Raw genomic sequence first — 15,553 nt, 5'->3', positions numbered from 1 at the left:
ATAGAATAATAATTATATTAATGTTTTCTGCATTTTGAGTTTTAAATAGTTAATCTAAAATAATTCAAGAAGTATCTACTGTTTTCGTGTGTCGTAGACATGTTTAAAAACCCGTACTAAGCAGACAGGCGTCTGTATTTATTTCCGGCTAGTATTTCCAAACAATTTACTTCAAGAATGCTTAATATTTAAGAAATAAAATTTATATAAATGCTAGATAAAAAAAGATGTGTGGTGTCGTGGGACACCGGATACGAACGAAGTTCCTTATTAGAAAAATATTAATTTTAAGTTCTATTCGAGGTATAAAGAAAATAATTATTCGAGTATACATTTTTTATTATGATTTTTTTATTGATAAAAAAAACTACTTTACAAAGTTATCAACTTAATTTTATTAACAATGATTTATAAAAAATATATAATAAAAAAATATGTTATTTTTTGTACGTTATTACAGAGTTAAATCGTACACTGTGTGCATTAATAATAAAAATCTTACATTACGGACGTTTTTCCCGGTTAGGGTACCCCTCTGCATCGTCCCATAAGGAACTTCGTTCCAAAACTATCCGTTTCCTATACGAACTACTAAAACTTATTTATCTGATGGAATGGTGGGACAGCTGTTGTACAATACAGCTGAGACTTCGGCCTTGTGTCTCAAGGTGGATAGCATCAGTCACCTTGTCTCTCTTCTCTATGCACTCAAGTAACCACATAATACCAGGTAGACAGCGAGCTCGTACCTTAATATCAGCAAAAAACAATTCTAGAACTTTCAGAATTTCTTCTTTAGAACAAAATGTCCGTCACGAATTTTGCGTGACACGTCTGCAATAAAATCAGCCCTTGGAAGAAACTTTTAAATTACATAGTAAGATGTTTCACTTTGTTTTATGGCCTGTGTCTGTTAGATTTGATTGGTATTTTGCGACGAATTTTTCATCGTAACGAGAGCTCTTGCATTTTTTATTGTTATTATATTAACGGACGTGATATTCGTCTATGGGAAACGTCAGAAATAATTTAGATACATTAAAAACCGCAAGACTAAACCATAAAAGTCGTTTTAATTATGTCCACGTCTCGTGAAAACCGAAGAAAATACTTTAATGTATCATCATTACCTGTATTCATAAGTTGTATTATAATACGCCTAGTAATTAATAATGAAACTAAATGGCTAGCAACATAAACGCTAAACATATATTATATTATTAATTTTTTCCGTCTACACGTGTACATTTCCAGTAGTTATTGATACCATTTTTCAAATGTATGTACATATATGTATTTCAAAACCTTTTCGTCCTCATTTCATATGCAGGGTATTAAAGGAACGCTCCCGAAACCGGAATAAATTAATCAACAGCTTAGAGACGAACACATTAGAAGTTCTGTAAACTAACCAAAAATATTACTGGTATTTAATAAGTTTATATTTTGTGAGCCCGGTACATAAGGCAAAAGGCTGCTCGTTCTGTCGAGGACTAAGATTCCGTGCCCCAATTCATTTTAACGTATTATTAATGGAAAAAAAACTTTACTAAAGCATATGTATTTTGGAGCTTGTTTTAGTGCTATTGTGTCACGAATAACCAAGACTAAAGTCATAGCTGTCATAGTCTAATCTGCCATAAGAAGACTAATCTTATCAAATAATAAATAAATAAAACCCAGAGAAGCCTATTGACATTTACAATATAATTAGGCCACGACGACATCGTGTAATAAAAATCAAACCTGCAAAATTATAATTTGCGTAATTACTGATGGTAAGACTTCTTGTGAGTCCGCGCGGGTAGGTACCACCTCCCTGCCTATTCCTGCCGTGAAGTAGTAATGCGTTTCGGTTTGAAGGGTGGGGCAGCCGTGGTAACTATATTTGAGGCCTTGAACTTATATCTCAAGGTTGGGGGCGCATTTAGGTTGTAGATGTCTATGAGCTCCAGTAACCACTTAACATAAGGTGTGCTGTGAGATTGTCCACCCATCTAAGCAATAAAAAAATTGTTCCGAATAACATTTGCACTGTCGTCGGTCTGTTAAGTAACATCACCTGCATCATCTACTCGGTGGAAGATCTTCTCTTCGTAATTGTCACTATAAGTACCGTTTTCGTTTTAAGGAACATTTTTCATACACCCGATATATGAGGTATTCGAGAGACAAGGCCATTGAGGTCTTGATTTTATTCAAAATAATTTATTTTTGAATCAACGTAAAAATTTTAGGGAAATCCTCGTAATATTTTAGAAATCATGGTCACTGCAATAAACATTTTACGGTGGCACTACACTGGATTTTCTAGTTTTCAATCGCATCTGTTTTGCACGATAAGTTACGAACCGTTAATGAATGTACTGAATTAATAATTTCGATTCACATTGGTTTAGTACCTTTGAGTGTGTAACGGGAAATACGCATTTACGTGGACCGAGGATTAGCGAGATTTGAGCGGTAAATTAGGCCAAAAACTAGTGAAGTAACAGATGATACTATAGGCATTACTGGTGGTAGGACGTCTTGTGAATCCGCCCGGATAGATACCACCACCCTGCCTATTTCTGCCATGAAGTAATGCGTTTCGGTTGGACGGGTGAGGCAGCCGTTGTAACAATACTGAGACCTTAGAACTCATATTTCAAGGTGGCATTTACGTTGTAGATGTCTATAGGGCTCCAGTGACCACTTAACACCAGGTGGACCGTGAGCTCGTCCACCCACCTAAGCAATAAAAAAATAAAAAAGTTATTTTTGTATATGTATATGACAATTGATATATTAGACGGCGCAACGAAATAATTCATTGACTTATGAGATAGTACTCACTTTGACATAATGACATGATTTATCACCGACCGCTGCGGAGAAGGACACAGATCATATTATGTTTATAGAGTGCACACGCGTCCATATATTCTGATGGAATATTAAATCTAATAAAAGTCGAGGAATCATTACGTGTTGTTAGATGTGTGAATTTTTTATTATTAAATTAAATAAGCGGATATCGATTATTGTATAAAGATTCCCTTAATTATTAATCGGCCTCATTAAAGTACCCACCTAATTATGGACAACTCAGGAAATGATACTAATGGTACAGTTGTATGGCGTGCCCCTATAGTTATATATTTATACCTACAATAATAAATATATAATAAATAATAGCTTTGACTGGTGGTAGGATCTTGACTGGTGGTAGGACCTTATGAGTGGTGGTAGTACCTCTTCTGAGTCCGCACGGTACCACCATCCCGCCTATTTTCTGCCGTGAAGCAGTAATTCGTTTCGGTTTGAAGGGTGGGGCAGCCGTTGTAACTATACTGAAACCTTAGAGCTTATCTCAAGGTGAGTGGCGCATTTACGTCGTAGATGTCTATGGGCTCCAGTAACAATTTAACACTAGGTGGGCTGTGAGCTCGTCCTCCCATCTAAGCAATAAAATATACATAGTCAGGTCATAAATTCTGTCACATGTTTAATGTAAAATAATTGAAACAAGTTTATTCATTATGTAACCATTCATATACCAAAATGAACTTAACAAAACATAGATTCTTATGACACTAAAGTTTATTCAAAATGACCTCCGTGATTTTGAATACAGGCCTTCAATCTGCGCGGCCAGTCGTCTATCGCAGCACGAACGAGGTCCATGTCAATATCGGCTGCTGCCTTAATCAAGAATGTCTTGAGTGACTCCAAATTGGGATGAGGCTTTGAGCACGCCTTTTCCTCCAAGTGTTGCCATATCTTGTAATCTAATGGATTCAAATCTGGACTGGAGGAGGGCCAGTCTTCGTGTCGGATGAAGTCGATTTCACGCGCCGCCAGCCAGTCTTGTGTGCTCTTCGCTCTATGAGCTGGCGCCGAATCTTGTTGGAATACCCAGTGCCTGTTATTGAACATGGTATGAGAAACAGGCTCCACAAGGTTCGTCAGGACTGTATTTTGATACACAACTGCATTCGTTTTTACACCTTTCTCACAAAAATGTACCTCTGTTAAGCCCCAATAAGAAACTCCCAACCATACCATGAGCGAGGATGGAAAATGACCTCGTTGGACACGCGGAATACGGTTGCTCGCTTCTTCACCACTGTGTGCGTACACCTTATCATTTTGTTTGTTGTAGCTCTCTTCTACGGTAAAAATTTTTTCATCCGAAAAAATAATTTTCCGATATTTTTTTCCCGCGTACCGCTTCAACAAAGCGCGGCATCTCTTCAGTATCAGATCCATTAGAAGAGCATTCAAACGATGTCCTGTTTTTCTTCGATATGCCCGAAGCCCTCAGTCTTCATTTAACACCCTTTTCACCGTGGTTCTGCTTAACCCCATCTGAACGGCCAACAGTTTCTGCTTACGTTTGGGATTTCTTTGAATTCGCGCCTTCACAGCTTTTATTACTGCTGGAGTCCTAACAGACCGAGAGCGACCACTTCTTGACCTGTCATCTACACTAGAGTCTTCATTGTATCGTTTGATGGTACGATAAACGAATCTTTTGGTTATATTCAAATTATTCAGTATGTTAAAAATTTGAATTGGCGCGTAACCGCAACGATGCAACGCAATAACTGCAATACGGTCTTCTTTAAGTGTCCACTCCATATTTAAAAATGAGTAAAATTCTAAATGTATACTATTTTTATTTTCATGAACAATTCGAAATTCGAATTCAATAAGCTTTTTTGTGGCCAGCATTCTAAAAGAAAAGTTTTTACTGTGTGACAATACTTATGACCTGACTAGGTATATACAAGTGAATTTAGACGTCGTTCTTAGTGACTTATTCTCTATGACGTCTGTCATCTTTTAATTACTTCTCATCGGAGAAGCTCAGAGGATTGTTTGCTGATAATAAGTAAACCGGCTTTTCATCAGAGGCTATAGGTATGCGACCTCGGCAGTCTCTATTTATTTCTTCTAAATTTCCTTACCGCAACTGTAGTTTCAATGTATTTTCTTCAACTTCTTTCTGCCTGCCAAATACTTCCTACATTCCGTCTCTTATTACGCTGTTTGTCACCCATTTTAAACTCGAAGTTGCAATTTTATTTTATAACGATTTTCTCACCTATAGAACCGGAAAGCATAATTACTTTGCGCGATAATTAGGCATAGCAATACGAGAGCGATAGTGGCAGTGGGCAGGCCAAATAGCGCGAAGATCGGACGGCCGATGGGGCAGAAGGATCCTCGAGTGGGGACCACATACTGGCAAGCGCAGTGTGGGACGGCCACAGATGGACCGATGGCCTAGCAAGAATCGCTGGGTCACGTTGAATGTAGGTGGCAACGGACCGGCCGCACTGGAGATCACTTGGAGAGACCTATGTTCAGCAGTGGACAGTGGACAGGCTGAGATGATGAATACGACAGCAGTACAATTGTAACTTCGAATTACCCGTATCTGACGTTATTCGGGGTGGTCGCAGCATATTCATGATGTATATGGATTTGTCATAAGTTTTAAGACCGGCCGCCTGCCTGACGCAGCCATACTTGATTTTTCTTCTAAGGTGTCTTTAATTACACCTTCAACTTCGATTTTCAATATCAAAAAGTATTCATTTTCAATCTCACATTTTAAAAGTTTTTTTTGTGTTCTGTTAGCAGTACACTTGTATAATAATCAGAAAAAAGGTTGCTGTCCCTTTTTCGGGTCGCCTTTTAAGACACTGAATCATATGGACTGGTGCTATTTCAGGCTGACACTTTGTTATGTGGCTGTGTAGTGATTTTTTTTTTTATTGCCCTTGTATGGATTATACGATAAATTTTAGTGGCCGTTTTCCAACTTGCCAATGAATGACCTGATGTCATTTCTATATGGATTTGGATGGTAAACCTAAATACATTAATTCAAGGGCCGAGCATTTTGAAGCAATAAAGGTCCCAAATGAAAAAAAATACAAATTGTATAATAAATATAATTAATACTTTTTTCTTTCTTAACCTAAACATTTGCGTTATGTCATTGATTTAAATCTCTTTTTGAACAATGATTAACTGCAACAACGTCTTCTGTTAAGCAGTTCTTAACTAAATAAAAACTAAAATTTATCTTTGAAATAGAACACAAGCAAAAATTAGAATTATGATTTAACTTATAGGGTATAATTAGTAGTCTAGAAAATCACAGGTTCTCAAGCATAGATTTAATAGCAAAAGTCACTCCTGAGACCATTGCGATTATCGCGAACAGGCATATTACAAGGTTCTTCCATACGATCCAATGAGTTGGACCAATGTCCCTACCCCATCTCCAGATAATTTCAATGACGGACGGTAAGAGCAGTCCCAAAACAGAGAGGCAGACAGCACCGACCAACTCCATGAAGAGCTCCAACTTTGGCACCGCGCAGGCCAAGCCGACTGGAAAAAAGAAAAGTTTATATATACACATACTAGCTGACCCGGCAAACATTGTTTTGCCATATATAAGATTTCTAGGGAAATTGTAGTGTAGAAAAAATAAATAAATAACAAAACCTCATTCAACCACATAACGCCTTATTATAACAAAAAAAAAATTGTCCGAAAAATAAAAAAATAAATGTTAGGGGTGGACAACCCTTATCACTTAGGGGTATGAAAATAGATAGTAGCCGATTCTCAGACCTACTGAACATGCATATAAAATTTCATAAAAATCTGTCAAACCGTTTCAGAGGAGTATGGTAACTAACATTGTGACACGAGAATTTTATATATAAGATAAGCGTATATTGTAAATCGTCAAAATGTGTAACATTAAATACTGCCTATTGTTAATAGGATATTATTGTGAAAAACCTTGGGAGCGGTATATGTCAGCAATGCTGGTATCACTGGGCTGTGATTAACTATATTCCTATATTTTTCCCTTTCAACTTTACCAATACGATAAAAGTGAAACAAGTGTTATATCTTAATTGTTATTATTTTAGCGCAACTAGATGTATAAGATTATTATTATAATATCGTTGGAAAATCAAATTGTAAGTTTATAGCACCCGAACTTTTTCTACTGGTTATTAATGTAGATCTTTGTCATAATAATTATATAAATGCTAAGACGGCTATTAGAAATGGTCGTAATGTATTTGATAATAAGTTATTGAAGATAGCACAAACTAGAGCAGACGTTGAGCTTGAATCTCATAATAGATGGTCGTAGAATTAAGAAAGTCGTGATCTATCTTAGTAAAGTTTGGTCGCTACGTCGTTATAACTTTAACAACAAGCTTAGGGCTTTCAAGTCTTAATTGAAGGTATAATAAACTGTTACAGTACGTTCGACTGAGCGAAACAAAAGTTTATGCTTCAATTTTGGTTTTATCATCTTTTTAGAAATAATATTTGTCTGTTTGGAATGTGTGTAGAAATGTATTCACAGTAAATTCAAATGTCTTAAATGGCCAAACTAAGTACGTCTCTCAGTTTAGTTTAGAGGATTCACAGAGATCGACAATTAGATTAGGCCTGATCAATTTTTATCAAAGAGAGCACTGACCTGGAAAGTGTCTGGCAAAAGGAAGAGAGGCCGCCCCAGAACAACTTGGCGTCGCTCGGTGGAGCAGGAGCTAGGGGTCTTGGGCACGACGTGGGAGGAGTTAGAACAGACTGCCCAAGACCGATATAAATGGAAAAAATTGATTCGAGCCCTACACCCCAGCAGAGGGTAATAGGAAAGAATGATGATGATGAAGTTTTCTCAAAAGTAACTGTGAAGGTAGGTTGCACTTTGGCCTAAAACATAAATCGAGTAGATATGGAAAATATCGGGTATTTTAAATATCATGTAATAAAATGATCACAAATTTAAATCTACTTAGTGATTATGTGAGTGATTATATGAGTTATTTATGAAGTTCTCTATCTATATCTATACTAATATTATAAAGAGGAAAGATTTGTTTGTTTGTTTGTTTCGAATAGGCTCCGAAACTAATGGACCGATTTGAAAAATTCTTTTTCCGTTAGAAGCCGACATTGTCCCTGATGAACATAGGCTACTTTTTTATTATTATTTTTTTTATTTTTTTTTTTGGTTTCTTGTGTGTTTTAATGTTTCCGAAGCGAAGCGAGGGCGGGTCGCTAGTCGGATTATAAAGAATCAGTGATGGTCACACTTTTTTGAACTTAGAAGTGTACATCTTACTAAATATAGACTTTAAAAACTTTGCTAGGCGTAAGTGAGTAGGTATCAAATTGCTTCTTATAACTGTTTACTTTATGGGTAGTAAAGCTGAGAGAAAGACAATCTAAAGACATTTTTTTGTTATCTGAGTTCGGTCACCTTAAAAACCTAGATCTCGCATATTTAGACTCAAGATACTCGTTTAAACAAAGCCTTTCCTTTATTACCTGCCAAGGGTGATTGTGTGGAGCGGAAAATATTGTAGGCAATTTTTCTTATTTGTTTTATTAAATAGAAACGTTTTTTTTTTTTTCTTGAAAGTTCTTTGTTGTTACGCTGTGTTATTACAGGATAAGCTCTAATTGAAATGGGTGCGAAACTGGACTCTTTTGTAGAAAAGGTTTGTAGCAATTCATCAAGTATTAATTGAAAGTCAAGAGTCAAGGGTCAATTGTGTTTAAAGAGATTGAAAGATTCATGAACAAAGAAATGCTTCAAATGAAAATACAGCTTTTATCTATATCAAAGACCGTTAAGTTCGTAGCTTTTATCTGGGTAAAGCTTTGTTTTAGGAGCAGTAGACAACTATTTTATTTAGTTTTTTTTTGCTCTTTTTGGCAGACGAGCATACGGCCCACCTGATGGTGGGTGGTTACCGTTGTCCATGGACTTCAGCAATGCCAGGGGCAGACCGCTGCCTACCGTTAAGGATGGTACGTAGCAAAACAGATCTCTGGAAACGCGCTGTGAATGAACGCAGTGGCTCCAAGTAGTATGGATGAACTCTACTCCTGTGGCGGGCGGTGCGATGATAAAAACGAGATGATGGAATCATCCCAAACAATTTCTCAAACAATGCCGCAGGTGGTCAATGACGGCGAGTTTTTGTGATATCGCCTTAGTTCTTGCGGGATGAAATACGATAAGTTTTTTTTTTTATTGCTTAGATGGGTGGACGAGCTCTCAGCCCACCTGGTGTTAAGTGGTTACTGGAGCCCATAGACATCTACAACGTAAATGCGCCACCCACCTTGAGATATAAGTTCTAAGGTCTCAGTATAGTTACAACGGCTGCCCTACCCTTCAGACCGAAACGCATTACTGTTCACGGCAGAAATAGGTAAGGCGGTGGTACCTACCCGCGCGGAATCACAAGAGGTCCTACCACCAGTAGAGTAAGTTTTAATACACATAACATTATACAAATTTTATTACATAAACTTTAAAACTTTCATCGCATTCAAAGCTTTACGGAACTCGTGCTCGAAATTGAGTTCCTAAAACTTTAGGAGCGAATGAGAAATTTATCGAATTTTAAAACAAATTTAATATTTCGAAGACTTTGGAACGATGTGGCTTAATTCGACTTGCGGTTAGAGCTTATTAATGCTGGAAGGAGATGCTTGGCTTCTGTGATTCCACCGTGTCGCAGAAGGGCGGAAGAAAGTATTTACTATTTATTATACTAAAAAGGGGTAAGAATGAAATTACATAATAATATATGCTTGGCCTCAAAAAGATCCTCGCAACGCGTTTTTTTAATGCTAATTATAAGAACATAACATCCTTAAATGTAGACACGGTTTCTATTCTCTAACAAATCAGTAAAACGGTTCTGTTTTTAAGAGTGTTCACGTTATGCTCTTTTTTAATTCCGGTAACCACATAAATCGGTGGGATGTGATGTAACATGCACACTTCTAGAGAAATTAATACATTTTCCTTAGTCTTAGTCCACTGCTAGCCATAGAATTCCCGCAAGCCTCGTTACAACGACCAGCCTTACACTGCCTGCCAGCGGTTTCCAATGACCTCAAACAGGTCATCCGTCCACCTTGTAGGAAGCTGAGCCACAAATATTTTGTATAAAGCATACAAAAATAAAATAAGAACAATCACTGTTTGATTGAAAGACGAATTTTTTTAATGTATCATGTCAAAAGACCGTCTTCAATTACAGCCGATAAAATCCAAAACGGCTCAAATCAGTCAGCTTAGACCTGTATACTTTTCAATAATACTCAATATCAATAGTGACACTTACCTATAAATAGGGTACCAAATAGCCTTAATCCAGACATTGCCCATCTGTGAGTCTTTGCAGGTATTCTATCCTGAATTCTCCTCCACGCTATGTCAACTGGAACGTAGAAGATTAGGGCGAATGATAGCAGCATCACACAGGCCACTAGTAACTTCGCCGTTTGAGCTAATCTGAAAATGAATATGATAAATCTAAATTAAACTAAATAATTTTTATTTCTAATGGCTATTATTAAAAGGGCGCTTACATTTGAACGAAATCTTTGCAAGTGCCACCAGCAAATTGATTTATAACTACCAATTCCCCTAATCCTTTTTAGAATTAGGGAATTGTTTCATAAAATTTCGGAAGGTACTATAACGCCTTATTATTTTTTATATCCGATAAAGACTGCAACTTTTTACGTGGACAGGCGTTTCGCCTTCGGTGCTCAAGAAAATACGTGGGAGCATTTCAGCTTTCGGCACAATTAAATTCTGTTTTGATTAAAAGTTAACAATGGGGTGTTAAAAAAAACTGACTTGAAGCCCTGGTGGACTTACCAAACTTTGAAGACAAAAAGGTAACTTTAGCTAAAACTATTCCTAAACATTATACTGTAGCAGAAAAAATAGCAAAACCAATGTAATTCGATTGATTTCATAAGTTTTGTACACTGAAGGTTTCTCTAGGGATACAGAACAGGAAAAACGGGTCATGCCAGAAATCACCGACACTTGGAAATATAAATTTATTCATTATCGGCCTTTTTTGTTCTAATTTTTTTTTTCTTTTTTCTATCTTTCTTCTAAATGTACTTTTATTTATAAAGTAACTATAATAAAGCATAAAGTTATTGCATAGATATTTAAATCTTTAAGACAATCAGCGGTATCCAATTAATTTAGATAGTGACTTAATTATAATTATTTTCATCATCATTTCAGAATCAGACGTAGATAATATTATGCGAGCTACAATTCTTATCATTGCTTTTGAAGATATTTTAGACGTGATCACCGGTGCGAAAGCCAGGGCCATTTTGACTAAGGTAATTTCTCAAATTGGGTAGTGTACATGTCGTGTCAATGACTTCTAGTATCTAAACGAGCTGTTAGTATCTCTGCTCGCTTATTAAAATGTAATATTTCATTCCACTAGTGCTCCCCAAGTGGTCAAAATTTGAGTTTGATTACTAACATCTATTTTTTGTGTATATGAATGTACGAGCCACTGCCAATCTGGTTTTAAGAGCTTCCCAGACACGAAGTCTCAGTTGTATCATATAACAGATGCTTCAACCTTCAAACCGATTGCGTCACTTTTGCTAGTGGTAGACTAATTGCGAGCACATACGGTTAAGCAGCGTTTCGGTTTCAAGGATAGGTCCGCCGTCCTAAGCTGAGACTTAGACTTAGACGAAACGCATTACTGCTTCACGGCAGAAATAGGCAGGGTGGTGGTACCTACCCGTGCGGACTCACGAGAGGTGCTACCACCAGTAAGTCCAGTCTACCACCAGTCTCTATATGGATCGGGGGGCACATTTACTTGGTTGATCAGCACCAGATGATCTACAACCTCGTCCATAATCTTCACGGCAGAAACAGGCGGTATGGTGCCACCAACCCATGTGGAATTACAATGTACCCTATCAGCAGTGACGTACTCATTATATGTGTTTTTGCTTTTGTACTGATGGTAATTTTCTTGGAAAAGTGGGAAAAAAAGAAAAAGAAAAATGGGCGCAATGGACCTTGCTAAAGAAAGCGAGCATTATGTTATAATAAATAATAGTTTAAGAAAATTAACAAAATACGCTTTAATAGAAAATCCAACTAAAAAATAAATTTTAATAAATTTGCATTAAAAACAGTGTAAGAAAAAATGATTTTATTGTAAAACAAAGCGTCGGGTGCTTTTCAGGATATTATCAAAATAACCCTTCTACTTCTACTCATATCTGTTCATAAAATATTTATAACTACTGATACCATGCACCCCACGCTTTTGTTTACAATAAAATCATTTTTTCTGACACTATTTTTAATTCAAATTTATTTTCTATTTTTTAGTTGGATTTTCTATAAAAGCGTATTTTGTTAGTTTTTTTAAACTATTATTTATTTTTCATTTTTCAGTTGAATTTCAAGATTTTCAATTTTTTTTTTCAATATTGTATTGTCATCGGTCCTCAATAAGTATACCAAATTTCGAGTTAATCCGACGTTTTGAAGGGGGTCAAAATCATGTCCAAAGATTTTGTTACAAACATACATACGTCTGAAGCTAATAAAAGCGTATTAAAAACCTCATGTCGGTTATAAACTTACACTTCATCAAGCGGCAGATTTAACGTTAAACTCCCTCGGACGTCTTCACCGAATTGCAAATATCCAGTGAAGCCGACAAAGCCATAGAGCACGACGACCGCACTCATGGCGATGTTCAAGACCCCTGGACAGCCGAGGAACTGCTGAGGCTTCAACATTTCGTTCTCTATCGGCATCACTACGCCTATGCCTTCCATGGCGAATAGACTTGTACTGTGGGAAATCAATTAAGTTATAACTCCTAATATTATCCCAAGCCATATCGCGTTATAATGCTAGAAGCACCCACAAAGTTTGATCACAAAATAAATGTATATGGTCCTAGAAATCGTTACATATGGTAATATGTATACATAATATATATCGGATTTTAGTGTACAATTACCAAAAAATAAATAAATACGGTAGTGCTGGCAATTCAAGACAGAAGTATTAAAACTCTTTTTCTATCTATATTATTTTTAGATGCAATTAATGAGTGGTGGGTTGAGAACATTGCGTTAAGCGGAGCGTTCAGAATCTTTACTTTAGATTGGACTAAATATTGATTTCTTAAAACGGAAACGCTCCGAAGACGAAACTAGTGAAACAGTGCCACATTAAATTAAGGTTAGGTTTCGAGAAAATGCTTTAATACGCGTATTCTATGATAGGATTTTTAAAATAAATAGCTTTTGCATGCCTTTCAAGGCAATGCGATAACCTAGTTTGCTGGAATTTACTGGACCCGGAAAGTACAGAAAAGCTCATTGCTACGACCCATACTGGAATCCTATGCTGAACAGTGGGCTTTTCTCAGATGATTATACATGTATATTTATCTAAAACTTACCTAATAAACGTTGGGATGCCATCGATAGATGTAGCCATATTCCTCTCGGATATATCAGGAGTGTCTCTCAAGCAGTAATATATTGATATGCATATAGACACTAGCCACACAAAATTAGCGACTGCCGAAAAAGGTACTAAATATTTTAGTTTGTTTATTTGCGTCAGCGGGACGAGAACTATCAATGTCAGAGCGCAATATGCTGTTACCGACCAATCAGGACCTCCGTATTCGACTGAGACCTGCAATGGAACATGGAGAAATACTTAATATCGGAAACTGGCAATTGTCGACAGTACGCGATCGTGCCGCCTTCATTCTAGGACGTCTCTACCCGATGATATGTAGGCGAAGTAAAATGTCCCTTAGAAATAAGGTGACACTCTACAAAACTTGCATACGCCCCGTCATGACCTATGCAAGTGTAGTGTTCGCTCACGCGGCCCGCACTCACTTAAAGTCATTCCAAATTATTCAATCCCGTTTTTGCAGGATAGCCGTCGGAGCCCCGTGGTTCGTCAGGAACGTCGACCTCCATGACGACCTGGACTTAGAGTCCACCAGTAAGTATATGCAGTCGGCGTCAATGCGCCACTTCGATAAAGCGGCACGACACGAGAACCCTCTCATCGTGGCCGCCGGTAACTACATTCCCGATCCTGCGGACAGAATGGAAAGCAGTCGACGTCGCCCAAAACACGTCATCTCGGATCCTCCCGATCCACTAACGGTGCTTCTAGGTACTTCAAGCACCGGTCACCGTTCTCGTCGAACCCGTCGCTTGCGACGAAGGGCTCGACGAGTAAATTAACTCCCAGACACAGCCCACTGAGTTTCTCGCCGGATCTTCTCAGTGGGTCGCGTTTCCGATCCGGTGGTAGATTCTGCGAAGCACGACTCTTGCTAGGGTTCGTGTTAGCAACGTCATCAGGTTTGAGCCCCGTGAGCTCACCTACAAAAGTTAGGGTTACGCTGACATAGCCTCTCAAGGCTCTCAGCTTAGGTAGGAAAAAAAAAAAAAAAGTCGACAGTATGGAATAAATGGCTTCAGAAAACTGAGTTTTTTTTTTGCCCCTGTAGGCAGAAAAACACACGGTCCACCTGATGGTGAGTGGTTACCGTCGCCCATGGACTTCAGCAATGCCAGGGGCAGAGCCAAGCCGCTGCCTACCACTTAATACTCTCCAGAAGCCTCGTTTGAAGAAGGACATAAAATAAATAATGATATTAAGATATAATGCATAGTTTCGATCGGATTTCCTGAATGGAAACAAAGCACTGAGCAGATGATACCAAACAACGCTATTAAAGTAGTGTTTCGGACTTACTTGTCTAAACGATTCAGCTATAACAACAACATACACGCAGCACGCTCCCATATGAGTGACAGCCAACGACCAGTCCACTAGTTCTCTGTAAATAATTGTATTAGTCATTAGCTCGATTTGGTAATTTTAAGATTAATGTTTTTGATTCAGCTCTATCGTGATTTCTTCCGTTTTTGCGAGTTGGAAACAATTTTAGAATTGATTGTATGACTTAATCTCGAACTTATTATTTTCGACTGTTATTTTCAACGTTGTGATCACTTTTCAACTTTTGTAATCACGTACTATAATATTTAAAAGAAAAGTAAATGTAGAGATAAAATAAAAATAGAAGATAGTTTTTTTTTATATATTTTTATTGCTTAGATGGATGGTCGAGCTCAGCCCATAAGTTCAAGTGGTTACTGTAGCCCATAGACTCTACAACGTAAATGCCGCCACCCACCTTGAGATATGAGTTCTAAGGTCTCAGTATAGTTAGCACAATATTAATTAATCAAAGAAACTACCAACTAGCTGATCGAATGTTGAACAAAATTAAATAGGATTTTACGTATTCCGATATAGAGTAGTCAAGCTATCCGATTTGGAGGATGGGACAATCTATACTAATATATAAATCTACAGTGGTTTTTACGGATGTTCCGTTATAACTACTGAACCATGCATCCGATTGACTTGAATCTTGGTATCCATGTAGAAAATACTTGTACTTAATGGATAGGCTAATATTTATATGAGTGTTGGACGCCCTAATAATAATGACAATAAATAATAATGTTAATTTTAAATGCCCAGCGAAGCGGGCGAGTACGGCTAGTTAATATATAAAATTGAGATATCGACTTCATATTATATCATGGTGTTATTTTCGTAGTGATATCCATTAACTAGGGTTAC

The 15,553-nt window shown here is 37.3% G+C and overlaps 1 protein-coding gene across 4 annotated transcripts in view; it reads right to left on the bottom strand.

Annotated features, from left to right (window-relative positions):
* Nucleotides 1-5,931: 5,931 nt before the first annotated feature.
* LOC114244085 (proton-coupled amino acid transporter-like protein pathetic) overlaps nt 5,932-15,553 on the bottom strand; it is a 49,843-nt gene continuing 40,221 nt past the window's right edge. For all 4 annotated transcript variants that reach the window (XM_089732451.1, XM_089732452.1, XM_089732453.1 and 1 more), the window contains 5 exons: nt 14,654-14,738; nt 13,326-13,567; nt 12,494-12,706; nt 10,182-10,351; nt 5,932-6,390 (listed from right to left, as the gene is read on the bottom strand). In XM_089732451.1, coding sequence (XP_089588577.1) covers nt 6,152-6,390; nt 10,182-10,351; nt 12,494-12,706; nt 13,326-13,567; nt 14,654-14,738 — 949 coding nt within the window. In that variant the 3' untranslated portion in view covers nt 5,932-6,151. The remainder of the gene's footprint in view (nt 6,391-10,181; nt 10,352-12,493; nt 12,707-13,325; nt 13,568-14,653; nt 14,739-15,553) is intronic.

This window comes from Bombyx mandarina, chromosome 13 (assembly GCF_030267445.1).
Source record: "Bombyx mandarina strain Sakado chromosome 13, ASM3026744v2".
NCBI classification, from domain to species: Eukaryota; Metazoa; Arthropoda; class Insecta; order Lepidoptera; family Bombycidae; genus Bombyx; species Bombyx mandarina.
Note: the sequence above shows the minus strand (reverse complement) of the source record. Positions and strands in the feature narration are given on the sequence as shown.